Source organism: Anser brachyrhynchus, assembly GCF_964034855.1.
Source record: "Anser brachyrhynchus genome assembly, chromosome: 1".
NCBI lineage: Eukaryota > Metazoa > Chordata > Aves > Anseriformes > Anatidae > Anser > Anser brachyrhynchus.
The window spans coordinates 198,205,501-198,231,521 of NC_137694.1; the positions used below are offsets into that span (position 1 = coordinate 198,205,501).

Here is a 26,021-nt window from a genome sequence, read left to right on the forward strand (position 1 = left end):
ACTGGATAAATAATCTGCTAATTATCACAGCCAGAAAAAGATCATTAGTGGCATTTACTATCCAAACTGTGAGCTTCAAAATTCTGTCATAAATAGCACTGCCCTGTAATATTTATCTAAAATTATTAAGGTCTTTCTCAGAATCCAAATTTATCATGGCCATCAGCAACCTTTAGTTCATCTTCCAGTATATTTAATTGCCATTTTCAGAAATTGCAGAATCACTTTACGTGGAACTTAAAGAATGCTTTTTGGAATGCTTTACCAAGAGACTGTTATGTATTTCTCAATATACTACCACATCATCATCATGCTATGACTATTTTACCTTTATTTTGTCTTTCCAATGCAGCTCATACTTTGTCTAGGCATGCTTGCTAAATTAATCCTACTTGATCATCAGTCTAGACAAAGGCCTCTTGTGTTTTCTTGCAATTGCACTTTTACACTTTTGTATTTCTTTCTATATTGCTATAGTTCTGATTTTCCCAGTTTTCCTCTTCCAGTTAATTAAAACCATGCATAGAGATTGCATGTGCTTCCACTAATACTGAAAGCTTGTCTTAGCAGTCTTGGCCACAGTAGCCCCTCATTATTTAAGTATTAATCAAGAAAAATCTCCAAAGATAGTTTAAATGGTAGTACAACCAGTGTATAATGCCACTTTTGTTCATTGTTTATTTCTAATACCTTTTGCCTTTACTATTTTTATTCTCTGTGGATCCAAATTGTCTGTGCCTACACTGAAGTTCAGTACTTTGTTTCAGTATGGTCTAGCACAACTCTAGTACTATTATTTTCCTGGCAGAAAGTACAGTCAGAGAGTTTCTCCCTGCAGCATCAGACCTGTATATTGCAACCTCTCTTCTGACAAGCAGCCTAACTTGTTGTGTTGTGTGCCTCTTTCTGTTATCAAGTGTTCACTTAATGAAGGCTCAGCCTTGTCTTTCTTTGGTGTTGGAATGTGTCTACTCTGTCCTTCCGTTCTGTCCTCTTATTGCAGATAATTGTGCATCCTTTTTTTTTTTTTTTTTTTTTCCTTTCCTGCATCCTCTGTCTGTCATCCTCATTCCCCTTCAGAACTTGTCCCTGGCTCTCCTGTCATCTCTTTTTCTTCACTAAAACATCTGACCTCTCTTCTCCTTCTTCTCTCCTTGATTGTTTGCTTGCTTTCGTTTCTAAGGTCTCCAGGAGAGAATCACTTCTTCAAATTTTTCCACTATATTACACTGTCATTTTCAGAGGGTCATATTTTATTTTATTTTTATTTATTTATTTTTTCCCCTTCCTGCTAAAACCCAGGAATTTTTGTGTGACCTCCTTCAGCAGGCTCTAATGTGTTTTTTTTTTTTTTTTTCCCTTCTCCATTCTGTTTTCTACTCCTGCATTACATTCATCTACATCTTTAGCTCCTGGATAGTCTCTCCCATGAGGTGTATATAGGTGATGTTTCCTATAAGGTCAAAAAGTGAATGAAGGGGAAGAAAAGTTTTAAAGCGTCTATAACCAGCCAAAGTTTTCTGCCTTCAACTTTGACTGATCACTTTCATTGCTATGATGTAACCATTGGTATCATATGGTCTCCAAAGTATCTGACTTAAAGATAAAGTGATTAACCCTTCCAAGTACTTATGAAAAAACTCTCAGTGTTTTGCTCTTGTTTGCTGTGTTCCTTTATTCACTGGTGGATGTTTTTTTAAGCTTTTTACCTCCATTAGAGAAACTGTTGGGTCAGTCAGTTGTGCTTACACAGGGGAACATCTTACTTGATACCATCTACAAGGCTGCTTACCTAGACACAAATCAGAGCCACCACAAATGGGCTCTGACAATATGCAGTAGGTGATAATTTGCAGATAGATATACAATATAGGCAATATACAGTCACAGTCATACGCAAAAGATAGATGCATGCATTTTTCATAAATTAAATTTCTTCCTTGTCCAGAACCTGTCCTGTGCAAACTCTTGTGCTTTTTTTTTTTTTGGGGGGGGGGGGGGGGGGTGTCTTTTTTTTTCTTTTTTCCCCTCATGTGTTGAGTAGACAAAAACACTTCCTTAGACAAATTTGTTATGCCACTAAACTGCTCTAGATCCATCTGGGGGAACCTTTTTATATATGATATAAAGTTTCCTTAACTTTTAATAATTTTGTCCTATACTTTTATTCTATATGTTTACAGAGCAGTGAATTGAGTATGTGATGAAAAGCAAGTAAGCTAAGGGTTTTCTGGCTCAGCCCTAGGATCATAATATATTGTACTGTCAATCTTTATTTAATATCTCCTTTTCGATAGAAATCCTTGAGAAAATGTGCTCACAGTTGTTTAACTTTTGGATTGTGAAAGTCAATGCCTCTTTCAAAACCAGTTTATTTATTTATTTATGTTTCATAGCAAACTAAGACATCTATTGTCCTCTTTCTCCATATTGCCTGGAACTTAACTGTCATAAACTGTTTCATTGCTTCTTTATATTTTCAGTATATCACCTAGTGTTATTCTGGGAAGAAAAATACAAATAAAAAAAAAACTTTTTTATATATTAATTTTGCACTGTATTGTCATAGCATACCATGTTTTTTTTCCTCAAATATAAATCTAAGAAACTAGCCCACAGAGCTCTTCCAAAGCAAAGACTAATGTATGGACACATACAGAAATTGAATTAGGAAAGTAATCAGTAGGTACGTGTAAACAGTTGCATTGTAACAAGATCAGTTGTTTTCTAGATGTATTCTCTAGTACCATAGGAAGAAAGTTAACTTTAATAATTCTGTTCAGGTCATTTGCAAAGTTCATAATTTAAAAATAATGTTTGAAATATTGATATTACTGATTATTCCATTTCTGATCTTGCCCAAGAAACAAGCGAAGGGCTATTTATTACAATTCGGTGTTCCATTTTTGCTCATAGATTTTTCTTTAAAAAAAATCCAATAAAGTTTTGCCTCCTTTATTTTTTAAAAATCTTTTTTTTTATTGAACTTTCTGATTAGAGTATGAAATTGTTAAATAATAAAAGCATTATCATTAGTTTCACAGCATCATTTTCCATTGAGGAACAAGGAAGTCAAACGTAAAAATGTTCTGGTTGATTTGGGCAATTTTTACATTTTAAAATATAATTGTTTTTATAATAATATGAATATTTGGTAATGATGATCCAAACGGTGGAACATAAATAGATCACTGAAAATGCTTTTAGCAAACAAGCAATTCCAACCTCTATAATTATTGTGAGAGAATAGTAGTTGATGATCTTTGCTACACTATAGCTTCAAAATTACACATTTATTATGGGTTATTATGGAATAATGTTTACTGTTTTCCAGCTTCACTTGAAAAACCATTATCTTCGTTCTACAGTTTTGTAGTGATAATATTAAATTCCACCAGTTTCCACTGATTCCATGTTGATTTTATTCTCTTAACAGTAGACAGTGGGATAATTCTTAAAGATAGTACTACTGAAGAAGAGTGGGACCATACAGTTTCCAGCAACAGAGCTTCTCAGAATATTTATGTGGACAACATTTGCTTATGTTTCATTTGTATGGAAATTTACATATGTTGGCTTCTGTCAGTACAGAACAATTTATTTTACTAGTACAAATAAGTCTTTTCTCACAAAATACTTTTGAGAGTTATATGAAGTTCATCTCATAGCAATTTTCCAGAAATACTTTCCATTTGTTCTTCTGAACTATTCATATAATTTTCATTGAATATTTGGCCATTAAGATAAAGACGTAACATTTTATACTAATGAACCAAAAAAGACAGGAAACGGTAGAAAAAATGAATAAAAATAAGAACAGAATTGCATTCTATGCACTTTCAGTATCCATTAACCAGGAAATGAACATACCTAAGTGAAGATACTTAGTTTTTGAACTGTTGTCTGATTAGCCCATCAAAAAGTTATCATGAACCTCAGAAACATTAGAAAATATGAGCCTTTCTTTGTTCAGTTTTTTAGAACAACCCAGCTTACAGCTTACAGTTAAGAATACAGACTTCACGTTACAGATGAAGCTTCATTAAAACTTTTTTTTTTTTTTTGGTTAGGATTGACTTGGCTTCTTGAACTTTTTCACTTGCTTTCTGGGTAACCCTAAGAAACTGGTTCACCTCCTTCTCTGCAAAACCTGAAGAATTATACTTAACACTTCTGCACAAAATTTTGAAATATATGGTTGAAAAGCATATCAAATGACATATGAATATAAAAATACCTTGATATAGATAAAAATATAAAAAATTTACTGTACATTGAACTGACCTCCTTCAGCTGAGCAGATGACAACCATAGGGCTGAAGGGACCATCTCCTTTGTTATTGTAAACACCAACTTTCACCTCAAAAGGAGTCAGAGGTGGCACACTTTCATCTCTGTAGATGAACTTTGAGGCATCTGAAGATGTCACCATTTTTTCCTTCCAACCACGTGTTCCATTGGGTCTGAAGGCTACAATATATCCAAATCCTTCTCCATTCTGAAACTCTTCTGATACTGGCTAAAAAATAAAGTTCCGATAATAGTCAGATGTGGTTTTACTAATTTAGAAAGCAATCACTTAGTGAGTGACTGTCAGGGTGGTACCTTACAGTTGCATTCTATATATATGCATATATATATATGATTTTACTTGTCATGCCTGAGAACACGTAGGGACAATTGCTTCTGAGAAGGAACCTTTTAAGAGAGTTTCTTCACCTAATGGCCATAGTTAGGTCATTGTTCCAGGACTGAATAAGTTCTTTAGGCTTAGAAAGATGTTTCTTCTATACTTCTCACTTTCTGGTTAATGTTTTAACCATTGGTATGTTAATGGAAAAATCCCTCCAACTGGACTTTTAAAAATATAGAGCAACATATTGTTAAGGACTCCTAAAATATGATGTGAATTACTACAATGGGACTTTCTTGTTTTTTAAGTTGCCAACCTGTTTAATTTCTATATCCAAATGGGGTGTCGAGTGCTAGTGATTTAATTCTGGGGTTCAATTTGAGAGTTAGAATATGATGTAATAAATGTAGTTGTTCTAACTCTCAAACTGAAACTCTTGAAAAAATCTCATTTACTTTTCCCATCTCAGAGGATCTGTGAAATTAGCCACTTAAATTGGGACACATCTGCCACAACCAGGCAGACAGCAAAGGGATTTATCTACTGAGAGGCTGAGCACTGCAAAAGCTAAATCTTAAATGTCCAGCTCAAGGAGTGGAATTTTTCATGCTAATTTACTGCCTATATTTGTTATAAAGTCAATGGACTAGGTTAGGCATTAGATTATGTTTAACAGCTGTCAGCATATTAAGCCTGTGGGAAATGAGAAAAAAAAAAAAAAGGTGACTAAACTCCATCTCTTGAAGTGCCCATCTTAGATTAGCAGCTAATGAACATGTGAATCAGAGCAGAGACACAGGGGACACAGAGTCCTCTTCCCTCCATGTTGTAAGTGAATGTCTCATCACCAGGCACCTCACTTGCAGAGGTTATTTTCTACCCAGCTTTCTGAAGCTGTGCACTGCTCATCAAAGGGAAAATAAAAATAAATAAATATATCCTAAAGTAGAGGAGGCAAAAACAAGACAGCCTTTCTAAGTGCTTTCAGTTGGAAAAGAAGAGCTTTAGATCTCTGCAATATTTCTGGGTTTGGCAGTAGATAGTCACTAATCATGGTTTATGATTCACACAGATGAAATGCCATTTTATCTTAATAAGATTAATGACTATGCGGTTTACAAGGTATGTGAAACAATAGTGTGCTGGAAGTATCAGATTTAGGAAGAACAACACTAAGTGTTGATGGAAACAATGAGTTCATCAGAAATGTTTGGGAAGAATTGACACCTTCTGCTTTATTGGTAATTTGTATCCCTTAGCTATAAAAGAATGTCACAAATACATCAAATATATATATATATATATATTTTTCAAAAAATATCAAAGTTTACTGAAAGTTATGTTATGACATTTGCTAATTCTTAACTATCTGTACTACAGGATGGGATACCCTGAATGCATCTCAGTTTTCTTTTGGAAGACGTTGACCTTTGACAGAGAGGGAAGATATGACACAATCCTGTAGTGCCCAACTCTTAGGAAACACCATAAACACACTTAATATTAATACTACATACTAATATATCATATTAGGGACTGGAATTAGGCTAGTTTACATCAGATACAGTTCTAGACACCTGAGATTTTAGTTTGGGATTCTGTGAATTCTCTCCAAGTTGGAGAGATACTGCTGCTAATAGTCCTAAAATTATAAGCAATCTGAAATCAAAGCAGTCTCAGGTAGCTGGTGTTGGGGAATACAGAGACACCGAGAGAGGACATCCTCTTCACATGTCCCCAGATTTGTCACTTTAAGAAGATAGCCAGAATTCTGTGTGTGTCTTACTGTATGAATCATTCCTAAAGGTGGCTAGGCTAAAACTTCCTTTCATTAAAACTCCCTATCTTTATTTGACGTGTGTATATATATATATATATATATATATAGGTATATATAGATATATATACACACATACATACATATATATTTAATCAAGGCTGAAACTCTTCATGATGAATCTAAAAGTTTTGAAAACTCCTCAAGAAAGCTTCTGCTCTGTGTTATTTATTATTATCAGAGAAAACAACTTTCACTCCTCCAATTGCCCATTGCATTGGTGATATGTGTTGCATCTTGTGTCACAAGTATCTTCTCAAAGTAAAGGTTTATTTTAGTTCTTTAGTATTTTATTTTTATGAAATATTTCAAAATTTATTCTTTCTTAATTTAAATTTAAATATAGTTATAATGAGTTCCTCCGAAAGAGGAAATTAGCTATTATTTTATCTGTGTAGCATTCATGTAAGATCCAAGAAAGTCAAGACGACCTAAGCGATAAATCTGGAATAAAAGACTGATGAATTAGGAGAACTTTGGAGCTGACACTAAGGAGGGCAGATTTACCATAGTGTCCTCAAGCTACATGAAAATGCACATCACTTTGAAACTTTAAAACATATTTAAAGAACACTATTTTGTATTCACATCTTTCCAATATTTGCTGTGATGAAACCCCAGTACAGTGCTGTTTACTTTGCCCTCAAAGAAGTCAACATGAAACAAGACTTTTAATCAGAAAAGTCCCTTACCTCCCATGCTATTACTAATTCATGTCGTCTTCCACTTCTGCCACTTACATTAGCTGGAGGTGTCTTTGGAACTGTGAGCAAAAAGGAAAATAAATAAATAAAATCAGAATGCCCAAGTTATTGAAGTTTTCCCCATAGTAATAAGCTGCTGCAGAAGACATGAGGCAGCATGTTAAATCAGAACAGAAATAACAAACATAGCACACTGTAGTAAAGAAATTTTTCTCGTTTCATTTCAAAGAATTCCATAATCAAGTGATTGTAACTCAAAGAAAGCATAAGCTGAGAAGAAAACTAATATTGAAATAAAAAGTTACTTAAACATTATTTCTTCTGCAGCTTAGTCAAAATTTCAGTGTATACATCATCTGAGAGCTAAAACAGGAATTATTAACAATTGTACTTTTTCAAAAAAACAATTCAAAAATGAAATGCCAGGGAACCCAGTATTTTTCAAGCTTTAGGTAAAATTTTAGGAATTAATTTCAACATTTTCCCAGGTCATTAGTGATTTAGAATATTTTTATTCTTTTAAATATATTCTGATATGCATTATCAATTTTCAGAGATTTTAAGTTTACCATTCTTAAGCAGCCCTTATTATTTCTTGTAAAATATTGGAAACAGTACTACCTTCAGGTCTTTAAAAACTGAGGCCACCTATAAGTTATCATCATCTGTAAGACTTCAAAAATCTTAGTTGTACCATTGGAATTGTATACTGTCTTCTGTTATTTAGTACACCTAATGGAGCTCCAAAAATGACTAATGCCTTGAGTTTATTAACTGTGAGCATGTAGTACTTACATTCTTTTTTTTTAATTAAATATGTTCTAAGATATAAACTTCCTATTTTCTTCCTTACAGCAGTACATAGATCATTGGTAGAAATGTACTGTGTGGCATTTAACTGTTAAGGCCTTATTGCATGCTATTGAACTCATCTATTGAGTAGCGGTGTGCCTTTGAACTATACAAAGAAAAATACATTTAAATGAATGTACACAGTCCTCTCTATTTCCCATGTTGATCATTAGCAGCTTAAGTTCAATGAAAGTGCAGTTGTTACTAGATCCTGGGAGTTCGCATAAAACTTCAGAATTAATCTATGTAGTGTCTTTTTGAACTCTGATCTCCCTTTTAAAGAACCTAATCTTAGTTCTGTTTTGTGTTTATTTTTTTTTCCTCATAAGTAATGCAATCCCATGGAGTTTATGAATTGCTTCTGATTTCCACTGTTGAAAATGTAGTAAGAGTGAGAAATTAGTTATGCATACATTTCTAAAATTAAATTTTTGCGCTGTTACTTATGGCTCTAACCAGAGCGATAAGGGAAATTTCTAATCTGTGAAAATTTCTCCAATAAATCTACATTCATCTGGCAAACATAGTACCTGTCATTTTTCTTCCTTCCTTCCTTCCTACCTGATAAATGATATCTTTCATAGTTATTCTTTGTGGAAAACTCTTAACTTGTGTATAATCTGATGATTGAATTGCCTTGCAGTTTAACTTTAGCTATTGGTAAACAAGCTATCCAGTCTAAGCATGTAGTCCAGGGTCAATCTCCAGTGAATGCAGAGCTTTGGGGTGATCCATCCCATTTTAAGATAGCTGTCTAAGCAACGGGAAGGATATATCTCATTCTACTGACTGGAGCCATGAACAAAGTTAAACTAAAACCCGGTCTGTACATGGTGAAATTTTAATAAAATGTCCCCTTCAAAAACAGAATTATACCGTATTGAATTGTGAGGAATTGCCCTCTGGCAAAATAATAAAAACAAAAACTGTGCTATACTGGGACGAGTGTTCAACAGAGATGTGGCTAAACAACCATCTGTCAGTTAACTAACATGCAAAAACTAGCCATCTCTAATGGAGCATATTTAAACTAAGTCCAGCACCCATTTTTTGTTGCCTTTCTGAGATTTTTTTTTTTTGTTAAGTTTTAGAGATGAATGTACTGTTTATGTAAATGCCACATTATTGATTGGAGACAATGCTATATTCCTTTGAAGCAACAAATGTGATGGACTTATTTAACCAGCAGTGTCCTCTTTCTAGAGTTTTCCTGTTAATAAGTTTGCAGACTGAAGCCCTATTTAAATGAATAAGCATTAAAAGAATAAAACTGTCAAAACGATGAATTTCTTTTGCACCAAACCAAAATGTACATTCACACAGCAAAACTCTAAAATGAATAACCATTAAAAGAATGAATGTGTCAAAGGAATAAATTTCCTCTGCACTGCACTAAAGCAGATTATTTACAGTTAAAGGAGAACATTTTAAAATGAGTTAAGTGAAGAAAACTATTAAAACATTTTTGCCAGGCCTTGAGGTTATATATTATTGACCATTTCAGCAACATCACTTTTATATCAGTTTTATATCTGAATTTTCTCACTCATAACCTGTTTATTACCATGCAATTAGTGAATTCCCAATCTTCAAGTTGTTAATTTTCAGCAATGACGCACATGGAGAAACACTTGCACCAAAAATACAAATGTGATACCTGCACTTGGTTCCCAGACACAGGGTCTGTATTCCCAGGGGACAATAACATAACAATATCTTTTCTTAGTGCCTATCAAGGCTAAGAAATTTAGCATTGTGTCTTCTGAATAAATACAACCCCAAGTAGCAGCAAGGATCTCTTTGCTGTGCTAATTCATCTAATTTAATAAGATGAAAGAATTCCACCTATGGGGAAATGAATCACTTCTTGGCTTAACACTGGTCCTTTGGATCATCAAATGTGATTATGCTTTGCTTGATTGTATGTCTTCAATTCTGCTCAAAGTGTTCTCATTAGCCCCTTTGTTGATTACCTAGTATTGCTCATCTCCCATTTTAGTCTTAGACTGTAGGCTCCTTGGGATCAGATCAACTGTTACTTTCTTTTGATTCTTCAGCTAATGGTAGGGTTGAAAGCTAAAAGTTGGGTATCTGCATTGTCCTGGTGATGCAATCAACAAAAAATACTAAAACCAATGTTCTGAAAGTTGGCGGACAGAGACTAAATGTGGTTCACAGTAAATGTGGGTCTCAGTGGTTATATGCTGGCACACATTGACATTTAAACCTTCACTTAAGTCAAGCAAACAAAATTGTGGAAATTGCCAAAATTAACAGCTTGATTTAAGCTTAAACAGTAATTTATGGTGCTTAAATTAGATTTGGGGTTCAGAGTTTTAAAAATCCCTCTCTCACTCTGAGCAGCTGCTTAATTTTCTGTTCTTTTACTGAAAAATACATATTCTAGTAAAGATGAGCCTCTTCAGAGATTTTGTTTACTCACTTTGGGGCAAAATATTGAAAATGATTAAATATTTGCTGAAACATTTCAATTTTTATTTTAAAAAGTATAATTTAAAATTTGCATCATTTTTATTCAAAAAATAGAAAAATAAAAACTGTAAACAGAAATGAGAATATTTTGCCAAATTGTCGGAGATTTTTATTTTTTCATAAATTATGATTTTATTTCCAATTTTCTAAAGGATGCCAGGAAAATTTTGAATTTATTTAAAATCAATTTTCTTCTCCCCTGTTTTTACTTAAGTGGGTGAATTGAAAACATCTTTTTCACTCCTCGAGCTATAGGTTCCTTTACTTGTAGAAAAGAAAATAAAGTGTCACATTGAATCTGGAAAATCTGAAAGTACTTGAAAAACAGTTCATCCACTTTTTCACATTTCAGTCTTACAAAGATTTTTTTTTTAATGTTGTTCCCGAATGAATAATTAATCATTTTAAAGTGGTTCCTTTCTTTGTTTGCTTGTTTTTCAAAGAAATGTTGAGTGGCTTTTTTCAATTTTGTGTGTTTCAATTTTGTTGTTAGCATAAACAGAAATGACAGATTTTTAATTTTGTGGTGTATTTTAATTTTGTGTAGAACAACAGTATTTGGCAGCCAAAATTACAATTAATTATAGTATTGTTGTAGAAACATGTAACTAGATTTAGTCCCTATCACTTACTATTGCAATCTGAATAGGTGAGATAGAGGGAAGACAAAGAGAAGCAAGAGCCTCACGATTCTCCTATTATTCAGAGTAAGAAGTGCTTAACATGAGCTGCCCAAACTGACAGAGAAGGTTCTGATAAACAACTGACTCCAGACTTTCCAAATCCCAGCTCTATGTTCTCTTCAAAATCAAAAAAAGATTTTTTTTTTTTTATTCTGTTTGGATTCTATATCGATGAAGATATTTTCTACATGGATTTTATTTTATTTTGTATAAATTCTGAAATAAAGCAAAAAAACAAACAAACAAAAAACAACAAACTGATATTGCTACACTATCTGGGGAGATGAGTGATTAAACTTGGCTTTAGTCCTTAAGAAAATGTTTGCTCAAGGTGTAGTTACTATTTATTTCTTTCAAAGCTGCTTATATCTTTTAAGATACAGATATAGTCTGAAAAAAAAGTACTAGCTGTGGAAAAGGTATGGTGGGGATAAAAAGGGTTTGTCACCAGCATGACAGAACTTCCTAATGTGAAGACCAAAGCAACAACACAAAGTTTTTTTTCTTAGTTACTTTCCTTTATATAAATATATATGTGTGTGTGTGTGTGTGTGTGTGTGTGTGTACACCTGGGAAACAGAGAGATGTTAAGTGAAAACCTTTGCTACATGTTAAAGGCTGGCCCTCAGTTCTCACACTCCCAGGGAAACATCTCATCTGTTCAGGACTGAGATGTAAAATGTGCCAGCATCTCTGAAGCACATGATGAACTGTATTCAGCTACTGGAAATGTCCCAACTGGCTTCAAGATCTGCATTTCTGTTGTTCTCATTTTCTTCTGTATTTTTAATATCTGTAATTTAGTAGAAGATAGGATTCAATTCTCTCCACTGATAACAGTGTCATACATGGCTGCAGGATTCACTCTGAATAGTCTCCAGATTGCTATACATGGGTCTGAAATCTCAAATGCTGTAACATTCTGCCAAAGAACCAATTCCTTAGCTTTCCTGATATGCTTTCTAATAATACGTATATTTGGACTCTTTGTCAATATAATGCATATGGGTTTGGGCCTGCAATATTACATGTTAGTAGCCTATTGGTTTCAGATATACCCATGCAGTTAATGATTATTGTCTACTTTATCTTCTCCTTTTGTTTTCCCCTGTGGAGACATTTTCTACAAAGGTTTCAGTTGCCCAAGTAATTGTCTAATGATACAGAGAGAGCAGGCAATTCATTTTTCTCTAGAAACAAAAATAGTTCTGATAATGGGAAAAAATGAAACTTGTTTTGTACAGGTCTCAAATATAAAAAAACACCACCAGCAAAAGAAATCCCCTAGAACAAACCCAGTCTAAAACATATTATTGCCAGGACACAGTTGTTTTTTTTTTTTTTTTTTTTTATGAGGTGAAGAAATATTAGCTGAGAGTAAGTGTGACCTAATGAAAGATAAGGACTTATTAAAAATAAATCCTGTGTACAATCTGCTACTAACTGAGTGCATTATATTGTTACCTCATAAAATCAAGTTTTCATGCCTGATTAGCAGGTTAAACTTTCATTCTACTCAATTTCTCTCTCCCCATGTTTCCCCATGAATAGATAATGTAATTGATGCTTTGCCCCAGGCTTCAAATGCCCGACTGCTGTAGTGGAATGCCAGACATGTCTGAATTCATGTTATTGGCTCTTTTCACCTTGTGGACCTGTAAAATATCTATCAAGGCTAGAAGTGACAGAAATGCAGCAGCTGGCTATAAGTTAGATGTGCCAGAAAATTGCAGAATTATCCATTCCAATGAAAGTAGCTATGAAAAGCAATCGTGTTAACTAAATATAAACTAAGTAACAAGATTAAGGTTTAATTAGAAAATTAAAGCAAGTGGAAACCTGTTTATTATTCTGTTGATTTCCTTACACCACCCCAAGCATTGCTTCCATGGGTATTTTTACATAATGGACTTGTATAAAATGTTGTTACTATCTAGGGGAAGAAGTGATAAAATAAGTGAGGTGTGGGGAGAGAAAAAGATTTTAGTCTCCAGCCAGATTAGCTGATGCCATTAAATTACAGATGCTGATTTCCATTTAAGTATAAAATAACAGCAGCAGAATCACACATTTGCTACCTCTGTGGGTTGTCTACACAGCTATCATTCAGCCCTGTGGATCATGACTCTCCTCTGAGCACAAGCCTCTCCTCTGGGAGACTGGATTATTGTATTTTTTTTTTCCAGTGCAGCTTGCCTTTTTTACTTGTAGGGCACGTCTAATATTACTGCAAAGAGCCACCTTACTCTGCTAGGTCATGAGAAGGGAGGTTGATGACATGTTCTTGCTAAAGGATAATGTCCTTCCACATGCACTTCTATTTAGAATTCAGATCTATGATATTAGAACTGCAGCCCATGTTAGCAGAGGTTTTCCCTTGAAGCTTTCAGATCAAAAATGAGGAACAGAGACATTCTGAAAAACAATATGTTACTGGGTAGTACACTAAGATAGATATTAATATGCTAATTTGGAAAACTGTATATGAAACCTAGTGAAAACTTATGCTATCTTTCCTGTCTCTTTGACTTTGGTATCTAAAAAACAACCCCAAGGATGATGATTCACATGATTGCTGAAGGAGATATATCAGAGAACAGAGCTAAACAGACAAGACTGAGGTCCCAAGGCATCTCCTGGACTTCAGGAATATCTGGAGATCAGGAAAAAGTGACTGCCTGAATGAAGCAGATCATGAAGCCTCTGGCATTTCAAGAATGCCATAAAAATTATAAGCAGCATGCTATTTTGCAAAGAATTACATGTGTAACAGTTTTTGTTGTTGTTTTTAATTGTTTCTGGTTTAAAGCAGTCTATTTTATTATTGTTTTTACTTTACAGCCCTTTGAAGGTTCCAACAAATTGGAAAGTTATGTCTTATTGTTTTTTATTGTAAATACTGTCTTCTCACTGCCTGTATAGAATGAAACAAGAAAACAGTTAAATCTGTCTTTTATATAGGTAATAACAAAACAAAACAAAAACACAAAACCAAAACCATTCACAACAAAAAGAGAAACCAAAGGGTTTCATTGAAGAAAGTTATTTTGAAATTGAGGTGACAACAACCAACTTTTGCTGTACCACACTGTGTTAAACAGGCACACCAATAAATTCAACTTGAATTTCTCTGAAGGCTGTTAAGTTGTTTTACTGGCACCTGTCTGGAATTCAATGTCACACTACAAAACGCTCCCTTCTAACATGACACTTATGCAGCTGTAACTCTGGTAACAAAAATGTGTTTCTAACTGGAAAGCTGAAAGTGCAGGTAAACACTGAGTGTGGTCTTTTCCTATTTGAAATAATGTGTTCTAAAATCTTCTTGATTTTTAATTCAAAAACTGCATTATTATTGTCTATAACGCTGTTTGTCAGGAAGAGTCCCATGTACATGATATATATATATATAGGCACTCACAGATTAAATACATCTGGTGGATTAAAATCGTGAACCATGTTTTGAAAATCAAGAAACATATTCATAAATCTGCAGGAACAAAATACCAGGGGTGCAACCTACTACAAGATAAACTTTTTCCAGAATATCTCTGTCCTTTCTAATATACACCACCTGAACAGAGAAGTAGTTCAAACATTTGGGTCCAGTAATATTCTCGGCCAATGCTGCATATAGTTCTAAATCATGGAAAGAATAGTGGTGGGGGTGGGGGAATAAGTTTATTTATTTTTTTAATCATTTGACATGAATATGGCTTATGTTTTTTTTTTTTTTTTGATTTCATTTCATTTTCCCTTTCTTCCTTTTCTCCTAACAAAGTATGCAGAATCTGAAACTTCTGTGATACAGTTACTGAGTTTCACACTGAGGGCAACTTGCAGAAGATTAGGGGGAGAACTGGAAAAGAAGCGTCCTTCAACATGCATGAATGGGAATCAGATGACTTCAGTGCAGTTCTGTCATTGCGTCTATATTACCAGCCAACAGCTATGAAGTTATTTAAAGAAGAAAAAAATGTCTTATTAAAACTGAAGATAGATCTGTTTTAATAAGACATACTTATTTTCTCTTCTTTAAACAACTGCATAGTTGTTACCTGGTAACACTGCATCCAATTTTGGATGCCAGAGAATGAGAAAGACATTGGTCAGCTAGGGAGAGTTTAAGGGTGGGACTGAGATGGTGAAGGCTGTAGCTCTTGCCCTTTGAGGAGAGGCAGGAGGAGCTGGGCTTGGTCAGCCTGGAGCAGAGACAGCTTCGGGGATTGAACAGCAGCCCCCAACGCCTACATGGAGGTCAATGTGATGGAAATGGTGCTGGGATTTCCACAGTGGTACAGGGAAGGAAAGAGACAGCGGTCATAAGCTGAAATAGGGTCAGTTCTGACTGAATATATTGAAAAAAAAAAAAAAAGAAATCCTAATTAGAGTAATGAAGCACTTGCACAAAGAGGATGTGCAGTCTCCATCCTTGGAAGTTTTAAAGACCAGGCAAAGCTCTGAGCAACCTGGTCTGAAGTCCATTTTTCCAGTTTTGAAAGGGAAGATGGAGTAGGGGCACTCTGAGTTCCCTTCCAGCCTCAACTATTTTGTTGATTCTGTGGTTCCAAGAAATCAGCCTCAATAGTCTGCTGTGAATGTTTTTGGGTGGTTATACATAGATGTATGAACTAGGGAGCTGAAGCAACAAGATTAACATATCTTAAAAGAGAAGGATTTTTATTTCAGAATAAGAGACATAAATATATTGTGGCATTGCCACTTTTAATTTTTATAATCTCCCCTAATGAGAAGACAGAAGACGGGGCAATGCAACTGGCATATTCATCTGGAGTGTTTACAACTATAAAATCTGTTACGCTTTCAGTTTAAGTGGAATCTTTGAATTTGGCACTCAACTATTCTGTATGATTAATAATAAGCTACTTTCAAATTATTCAGCTGAGGAAAAATCAAAACAAAATCAAACTTCTCTAGGCCTCCTAAATAATAGAGGTATGCAACTAGCAATGGAGCATAATCTGAGAGTGTCCTGAGGTGGATTTCTGTTCTGAGGCTTTGTTCAAACCATGACTCTGTCTCTTTCTGCCTCCTGAAATGTGTTTCTCTTTGTCTGCCTAGTGATTTTTCTCAGATTCCCAGTCTTCAAACATCACTTGTTTGCTCCCTTCATTCTGCCTAAGTTGCTGTCAGTGATTCCAAACTTTCAGAGACCATTGCAATTTTCAAGAGACCCAAACAGCATATACAATATTCTTCTCTGGACTCCCACAGTACCATCCCAGTCAGAAATTTAATGACATTTCTTCAAATGCGCTAACAATTCATGGTAGAATATGCATGATCATGAAACATGTCGAGTATGTGGTAAATAAAGCAGCTTCCCATGGATTCACTACCTGCTGAAAAAAAGGTTTCAGTGTACCTTTAAGGGGAGAAGTTATGAGGAGTAGGGTGGAAGAAGCTGCCTGGGAGCAGTTGTGTGAAGGGACTGGGAAGTAGCCTGCAATTGAAGATCAGTGAAAGCCCATGAGAAGCTAAGCAGCAAAGGCTTAAGAGTAAGTTGAAGAAGTAAGACAGCAGGGAATGGGGTTATTTGGAATTTCTGTAAATTAAACAATATTCTTGTAAATAAAACAAACTGTTCTCCATTACAAAAAATATCACTTTTGCACAATTTTAACTCAATCCAGAGATGTGTGCCAGTGAGAAGAGAATAGCACTATTATTACATTAAAATAGTTCTTGTTGCTGGTAGCCTTGGAAAATTAACCTTTATATTCTCTGCATACCTGCTTCATTGGTTCTGATCAAGCGGGATGGTGCACTTGGATCTCCAGTCCCAATTTTGTTGGTTGCTACAACTCTAAATTCATACTCCACCCAAGGGTTCAGTTCAACAGCCATAGCAGATTCCATGTCTCCACTTATCACATCAGGAACTGCAGACAGTAAAGAAATGGATAGGCTGCTCAGAAACACGAAGCTCACATTAAATGTTTCAATAGGAAGTGTTTATTTTTATTATTATTTTTATTTTAATTTATACACACACATATATATATATATATATATATATATGGCCTTTAGAAATGAAAGATATTGAGGGTTTGTCAGAAATCACAGTTAGATTTTTGACACTGTGGTACTCCCAAAAAGACAAAGATTGAAGGGTAGTGGGAAGAGCTTTCTGCTTGTTCACAGATGCATCATGCAAGTATCTTTGTGCTGTCCTTTCAGAGATGTTGCTAAGTAACATGAAAGGAAAAAAAAATAATAGTTGGTGCTTTTAATTTATCATTGTTCTCTTAAGAGTATCTGTTCCTGCAGATGCTGCTGATTATTATTGTCATGTGGCAGGAGTTTTGAACAGCCTACTTGTACTATTTTAAAGTTTTTCTCACCTGTTTTTACTGTCTGCCAGCCAAGAGAAAATGGACTGCGTGCTTGCAAGTTGTAGAGGGAGATCGGGCTGTGATTGTCTGCTCCAGGGCTCCAGGAGAGTGTTGCTGTGGTGTCTGTAATTTCCTCCACTATTACAACCCCTGGGGGACCAGGAGGACCTAGGGTAAAGTGGAATAATCAAACAGAACACACCATCATTGCAACTGAACAGTAATAATACAGGAGATATATTCTGTAGGGAGTTCATGAAATGCAAGGGTTAAAATGCACACTACTACAACATGGTGATAGCTTATTTCCAAAATTTCTACTGACAAATTGTGATATTGTTTCTACTTTTTAAATGTTGTGTAGGTGAGAAGCAATTAACTTATCAAAGTAACAGCAGAAGAACTAGAAATAGAAGCAGATTTCTAAAAAAATCCTCAGTTATAATTGTTCTGATCCTAAAATTAAAGAAAAAAAAAAAAAAACAAAACTTTAAGTAGCATCCAGGCTAGATTGAACACTCAGAGTAACATCTCTTTGTAAGAAATGTCATCAGGAAAGACAAATAATGATCAAAATGAAGCAAGGTCAGATATGTTTCTTGAGGAGCAAATAATATTGCTATTAACTGAGTTATAAGAATATGACATGCATCCTGTTCTCAGATTCACCCATTCAAGGAAACAATCTGGATTACTACCCTTCTAAGTCCAGAGCCACATATTCTTAAGGTTGATATTTATTATGATTCCATTGAAAACAAACAAAAAAAACCTACAACAATTTCTCATTTGAGAAATTAGAGGATTATTTTTTCCACTTAACTATGCCAAATGAGATAATGCTAATCATCAGTTGCATAAGCCATGTGATTACTCCAATAAGTAAGTTATCTGGTAACAAACATGACTTTGGAATGAAAAATGTGCCTATAACTTCTATCTTACCCCACATTTTCTTCTTTAATTTTTCCTGATATTGGTACTACTGATGTTTGAAAACATTGTATATTTGCATTTGCCAAATTAAATTGGAGGCAAGGTTCCCCCAATTCAGAATCCTTTTCCACAGCTGCTGTAAATAGATGTTTAGGGGAAAGAGCACATCTCTGTCCTGGTCAAATGCAGAATTAAAAATCTCTCTTGTGGTTTCTTATATTCTAAAGCTTAAACAAGTTCAGAAGGACAGGACTTAATACTTTTTAATACTACTTAATTAAAATATTAATATCATTAATAACTGTAATTAATTATGAGAAAATGTGGATATTTTTGGCATACAATTCTTTCCCATGTTTCAGTTTTTGGAGGCTGAAGTTCTGCTTCTGCTCATGTACAGATGGAGGCCTTTGAAATCAGAAATGCACTGGCCATTTTCTCCCAAAATGAAACTGCAGGAAAGGTGATGATGGAAACAGCTTTTTTTTCTCACTTTTGTGAGAGCCTGAAGCTCTTTGCATGTATCAGACTTTCCCCCACAGTTACAGTGGAACAGATCTGCTGGACACCTCTGCTCCTGTCTATCCTAACAGTGAGCCATTATGAGAGGCATGGTCCTACTAGAGCTCAGCAGCTGCAGATAAGAGAGAAAATACTCAAGTCTGGTTCCACCATTTGATGTTGCGGTTGTAGCCATTGCATGTAGTACATTAGTGAATGCAGTACATTACTGAAGTCAGTTATTCTTTGTTTGTTTGTTTTTTGTCTGTGTATGTGTGCACTATTCCATGCAACCAAATCTTTAAATCTTTTGCTGGCTAGAAACTTAGTCCGTAAGTGAAAAACAATTTGTATGAATATGAAAGGCTAAAGAAAACCCCATTAATTGAAAGGCTTCCCCCTCCCCCCCTTCATATTTTGCAGCTGCAAACAATTTTGCACAGCTATTCCTTCAACAAAGGTGTGTTTACATGAACTATGACAACAATGCATTCAGAATTTTCTAGTAGTTCAACTCAGTATTCTCAGAGAGGAAGAGGCATTGATTCCTTTAAATAACAAAGCAAACTACACTATTCACTTTCCTCTGTTTGCCTGACAATGATCTACTAATGACAAATTGACACCAAAATATTGGAAAGTTATAGCATTTATAGGAATAAAGGCAACAAAATAAAAAATAGAGTTGTCTTTCTAAAATGTTTGTATACAATTCAGTAAAGTTCAGTGTTACGGACGTATGAGGGAGCAAGACTTTCTGAAATACATGTTCACAGGAGACCAGGATACTGCAGTGGGCTATAGGAAAAAAAGAGACTTTCCACCCTGAATGGTGGTGACCAGCTTCTGTGGCTCATAGTGCCAGGAGTCTGTCCTCTTCCCTTGCCCTTCTTGCTCAGCAGTCCTGACATCATTGCTGTCAATGGCTTTCATCTCCCGTCTGGGATAAGATGGTGCCACCCCTTGGACCCCTTGTGACTCTTGGGCTTCTGGAGTACCTCATTTGCAGTTGAAAGGTCTTGATTTTCTTCCTGGGAGAAAGCAGGGCAGAAAACTCTGTCCTGTGCACCCCTCCCTTTCTGCCATGTATTTGCTGTTCTTTGGCGGAAAGCACCAGGTCAGACCTTCGTCTCAGAATAGTAAATCCTGGGGCTAATTTAATAAAACAGGGTGGTCTTCAGTCTTCATCATCTATTGTTTCAGGCTATCTGTTGATGTAGGAAAATACTAGTGAAATTTTTATTTGTAGCCATGAGGGAAAGTTTAAAGGAAAGCTTAGATCCTGATGCAATCATATGCTTTTACTGATTTGGAGCCCTAGGCCCAGAATTATATCATGGTCCCAAGCACAAACAAAATTAAGGGAAAATATTTTAGTACTTTTCCTCTACGACAATATTTCTTCCATGCACAATGAATATTTTTAAAGAGTTTCTAGCCACTGCATTATAGGAAAAAGAACAAGATTCTTGTGCATATAAAAATATCTAAAATATATTTATGCAGATGTCTCCTGCTAAATTCTCAATATATTTTGTTGTAGGAGTTCTCTCATGGTTTTTTAAACCTTTTAAATGCATTCCTAGTCATGATAATGTGTCATTATGCTTTCTGAGATGTGTGCTCTTACACAGTCTGCGGGATGACTGCTAAAAAGCATTTCCATTTCCAACAGCAGGCATTCTTGAAAGCGGATTAATAAGGGACAAAAGCCTCTGTGATGACAAATGTATGACAGTTAGCCAGGACCTGAGTGCTATACAGATGTCACTCATTTTTGTAGAAATCTCATTAAATTTTATGCTTGGATGTAATCATTCATGGTGTCAGCTGGATGGCTAATGCAGAGAAGCATTTCTCCCAAGGGCTGTGTTATTGTTCAGGATCTCTAAAACAATTTTTTAGTTGGGAATAGTCAATTGAGGAAAAAATGCACAGTCTGCTCAAATGCTTCTCTGGAAACCACACAGAAAATGACTGGTCATAAATGCACCACAGTGCGGTTGACCTTCACAGAGAAGACATTTGAGGCTATGATAGGCTCTTATGCAGCTCTAGGAACACTGGAAACCCAGCACAGAGGATATTAATCAGTTATCTTCTTTCAGAGCAATTCCATAGATCAATGCTTCATTTCAAGACATGCGTGAATGCATTTTGGCAAACTTGTTTTATGTGTCTTTTTATTGTTTGAATGATCATCCTGAGAGGTCCTTTAGATTACTTGCGATGATTCAATGTTAATGTGAGAGTTCTTGAAAGAATGTTAGCAATAATAACCTCAGTCATTCAGTGAGACAGTGCCCTTTCCTGTGAATCCCAGGATGTGCACTGATTTACTCTACTGCAGCCTGACCAGGATAATCCTTACTTTTACCAAATCACTAAAAAGCCTGATACATAGCACTTCATGAATACATAATTATTTACCTGAAGGTTTTGCCAGTACAAGGTGTACTGGCTTGTCATAAAGAAGATGTTAGGTCTAGAAAAAGAGGAACAGAAAGAGGTGGTAACTACAGGATAATGGAAAAGTTGTTTGAGGAAACAGGAGCCTGACTCTAACATGAAACCATTTTGTTGTGTCCACCTATGGCACTGCACATGTTGGGGAAGAAGAAGATGGAGAGAAAGTGTGTTATGTGCTGAATGCTTTAGAGGCTATGCCCTCATTCCCATCCCTACATGTGTGGTATACCCAAGTGATTTCTGTAAGACAGCTACATAAAGCCATGGGAGAATGGAGAGGTCACACTCCAACTAGACCAGTACAGAGAGGGAGGTCAGACTCAACACTGGAAGATAACAAAGAGAAGATATTGATGTTCCAGCCTGGGTAGTCTTGACTCATTCCAGGGATGTGTTCCTTTGCCCCATCCCTGGAAGTGTCTAAGGCCAGATGGGATGGGGCTTTGAGCAACCTATTCTAGTGGGAGGTGTCATTGCCCATAGCATGGGAGTGCAACCAGATGATCTTTAAGGTTCCTTCCAAACCAAGCCATTCTTTGATTCCATGATTCTATAGTTAAAGGTACGATACTCCACTTACATCAGCATATTGTCTTCCAATACAGTAGATGTTTCAGCTACAATGATATACAGAAAAGGGCCAACGCACAGACTTGAACTCTATCAATGATCCTATGTACTATTACGCTGTCAGCCATTCCCTATCATAATTTCAACCCTGTGCCAATCACACTTTTCCCATCCAAGGCCTGGGAACAGTTAATTGATTACCATGGGCTGGGACAGATCCCAATAGCCAGTTTGTTGTGTCCCTACTGTTTTAAAAGGGAAGGGGGACTTTAGCTGTGTGGATGAGAACTCCACTGTATCCATTGATCTCAGGAAGTGGTTTACTAGTACAGACATATCTGAGTCCAATTAATGGGGTCTGTACCTAGGGCATCTTCGTGGCTCTTGTTACAGCTCAAATGTAATTTCAAGGACCAGCAAAAATCTGCTGACCTTGTTTACGTTCCATTTAATAATATTGTGGCTGATGGCCTTTAAACCCAAGTGCTTGTCTTTAAGTTTTATTGGCAATATCCACAACTGAAAGGAGCAATGTGGTCAATCTAACCAGCAGTTCCTGTGTTATATTTGCTCCAGGTCAGTAGAGTTCAGAGGAAACATTACTTCTCGAAAAATATATCATGAGAGTGGATTTCTTGCTTAGGTAGGTAGTTTGCTAGTCTACAAGATAAATAGCTTTAACCTCCTTTATTATTATTATTGTTATTTTTTTAGACCACAAAACATGTACTTTTAAACCACATTTTATAGTTACAAAGGCTTTCATCCCTTTACACTACAGGATTGCTCCCAGCTCCATTTCAAGATCTTACAGCTTTCAGGTAGCTGTTTGATCTTAAAGCTCATTTTACTTACAGTAGGCATGCTTAGTGAGTTTGGCTAGCTTTCTGTGCATAATCTTACAATACATGCTATTTATTCATTGTAGGAGAAATCTGCTTTTGAATTTGTTTTAAAGAAATCGTCCTGCCGTGATTTCTGTACTAACATTTCTATACTTTAAAGGATTTTAATTAGTTTTCTATATGCTGATAAATTTCCAAGGATGTACAGAATTAACACAGAGCATTCAGAACACTAGACATTATTTTTTGTTTCTTCCTCTGGAGGAGCACAATGTCTGTTAACATCCATAATAGAAAGAGAAAACACATTACGAGCAGTATGAATGGAAAGGATAATAAAAACGGATAATAAAAACAAGTAACAGTAAACAAACTATTACTCAAATACCCCCCAAATATCTAACATTTAATCTAGTAAAATCTTAAGTATAGACCAAAGAGATAACATTAGAAACAAAGTTAACTGTATTAACTCTTAGACAGCAGAGGTCTACTTGTAACAGAATTGAGACTGATAGCATGATCTGTATTTGAGTTATTCCTAAAACATATAACATGTAATATATAGTATATAATTTTTTTGATATATAATACATAATACATAGATATAATACATAACTATATAAAATAAATTTACTAGATATGTTGAAACAATCTCTTTTACATGACCATTGATGAATACAAGGAAACATGGAAAAATAATTTTTTGGTTAGCACCTCAAATGAAAAAATAAAGGAGTAAACTTGCTGGCTACAGCATTACTGTAATTCCTCTGCAAATATTCCTTTCCTTTGCTATGCTTCCCCAAGCTTAGCTACTTTGTAGTCTTCAGTATTGCTACTGGTTTTAGTTTATGTTGTTTAGGACAATTATCCTCTGCTCCTTTACAAAACCAGAGATCAGGCTTCACTGTGTCTACAGAACCTAAGTGGAACAATCTGAAAGAAGGTTTGCTAATCTGCAGGTAAACTGACTGGTCCATAGATCATTTTAAGGTAGTTTGTATTGCAGCATCCAGCATTTAGCTGAATAGTTTGCAATTGATAATACTTACTAGCTTGTGTATAACATATTGTAAAACAGCTTTGCAAGAATAATTTACAAATAAAACTTAAATGATGGAATTTATTTGACAAAGTTAATGAACCTGGTAGCATACTTTGTTTTCTTTTATTGAATGTATGTATTAAAATATTTGAGACAGTACTCTTGATTGGGCACTGAATTTCACAGATGTAAAAAAAAAAAAAAGACATTTCACACATTTTACAGCCTTATATTCCTTACTCAGTCACGTTGATCCTGAAAAGTAAGGTGATACAAGAAAGGGATATGTGAAAAATTACCTACATTGGTGTTGATGGTGTCACTGTCATTGCTAACAATGCAGAGGCTTATCCAGTTTATTTTACTCACATCTGTTTGAAGCGCTGTCCCAGTACACATCGGATAACAATACCACACAATGAGCCTCTATTATCCAAGAAACTTCCTGCTGTTGTGTAAAGATGCTGCTACAGCAGAAGTGCCTTACACCTCAGTGCAGGTGGAAGGGATCTCTGTTCTTGAAAGACTATAGGAATACTCAGAGTGACCTTTGTAGAAGTGTTAGACTCCTGTGTGACATCCCCAACTCCCACAATTTTACTATGCTGAACTGTCTAAGCCAATCCTCCAAACTTGCAGAAGGAGCAAGGAGTATAAAGCTAGTTTTGGTAGCAAAGACTTTGCTCAAACTTTCCTTCTTGTGGTCTATGGCAAATCAACCCTTCAGTGAGTTCTTTAGAAACTGTGTGTTTCAGGAGCAAAGGGCTACTTTGTGAGGAAAGTGAACATAAGAATTAGCCTTTGGCTCCTAGTTATGAGTTCTCCTAGTGTTCTTTAAAACCTCCTTATCTATGAGTAACAGATTTTGTACTGATAATTTAAATAACCACAAAGTGAAAAGCACTGTTGACCTTTTCTAATGTAGTTGATTGGGGCAATGCAAGGTACTAAAGGATAGCTCCTTCAGAGTGTCAACCTTTTTTTATGATGGAGGTATTTGGTGTTTTAAATTTCTCTACACTGAAACATGATAAAAGCACAAGATCATGAAGAGACCCTTTGTCATGAAAATGTGAATGCACAGATTGCTTCAAATTTCTACAGCATAATGGGGAAATAAGAACATAATAAACACTTTTTGGAAGGTAAGCTTTAGAAACAAATTAACTTACCAAGCAGGCATTGTCTTGAGGAAACCTGACACGTTGCTGGCTACAAGATCACCTGAGACATCTGTGAGATGCAAACCTTCTGGCTGGTACTTGGGTGTTTGGTAACCAAATTTGTGATCATATCATTAGTGTCAGAACACGACATGCATATTTATCCTGTATTAGAGCCTTCTGCTTTGGTAATCACTTCTTTGTGAAAAATCAGCACAGAGACAGCTCGAGTACCAGGGCGCCAGTGATAGATGGAAAACCAGCCAAGCTGAAACAGTTTGTTATTGTACTTCTCTGCTAGCTAATACTCCCTGAAAATTGAAGATCTGGTTGGATAAATAAAGGCTAGTAACCAGAAAATATATGTGACTTAGGAAAACTATTTTTGGACTGATGTCAAGAATGGGACTAACGTTCAAATAATCATAAATCACATTTGCTTCTTAAATGGCTGATGGCTTCATGTGCTGGGGCAAACATTCATCGACTGTGTAGCAAAATATCTAGATTCTCCTGTAAAAATCCTTGTTTGCATTATGAACAGCTATTCTGCATACATTTTCCTCAGGTGAGGAAACAACTCAAGGCATAATGTAAGTGGAATCAAACAATCACTTGGTTTCAGCAGTGAAAGTCCAAAACTTGATTTTTGCAGTATACATTCGCACCAGTAAAACTGTTTATTTGCCCATTAGACATAGGTAATTCCTCTTACAGGAGTCCTCTGAAGTAGCATGTCTGTGCAGGCCTGGTTCCAGAATAGTTACTACCATATGTGAAAAGCTGTTTTCTCTTCTGGATGTCCTTGAGTTGTATCAGCCTGCCCTATATGCCTTCTGCTGTGCTATGGGTTCTGATGATTGCCTTCCAGAAAATCATGCAGTGGCATTTAAGCCTATTCTGCCTTATTCCCTTGCTGGAGGGGAAATCC

At 35.5% G+C, this 26,021-nt stretch overlaps 1 protein-coding gene across 4 annotated transcripts in view; it reads right to left on the reverse strand.

Moving 5' to 3' along the window:
* CNTN5 (contactin 5) overlaps positions 1-26,021 on the reverse strand; it is a 695,706-nt gene that overhangs the window by 21,348 nt on the left and 648,337 nt on the right. For all 4 annotated transcript variants that reach the window (XM_080592024.1, XM_080592025.1, XM_080592023.1 and 1 more), the window contains 4 exons: positions 17,568-17,726; positions 16,956-17,105; positions 7,163-7,233; positions 4,285-4,519 (listed from right to left, as the gene is read on the reverse strand). In XM_080592024.1, the coding sequence (XP_080448150.1) occupies positions 4,285-4,519; positions 7,163-7,233; positions 16,956-17,105; positions 17,568-17,726 (615 nt within the window). The remainder of the gene's footprint in view (positions 1-4,284; positions 4,520-7,162; positions 7,234-16,955; positions 17,106-17,567; positions 17,727-26,021) is intronic.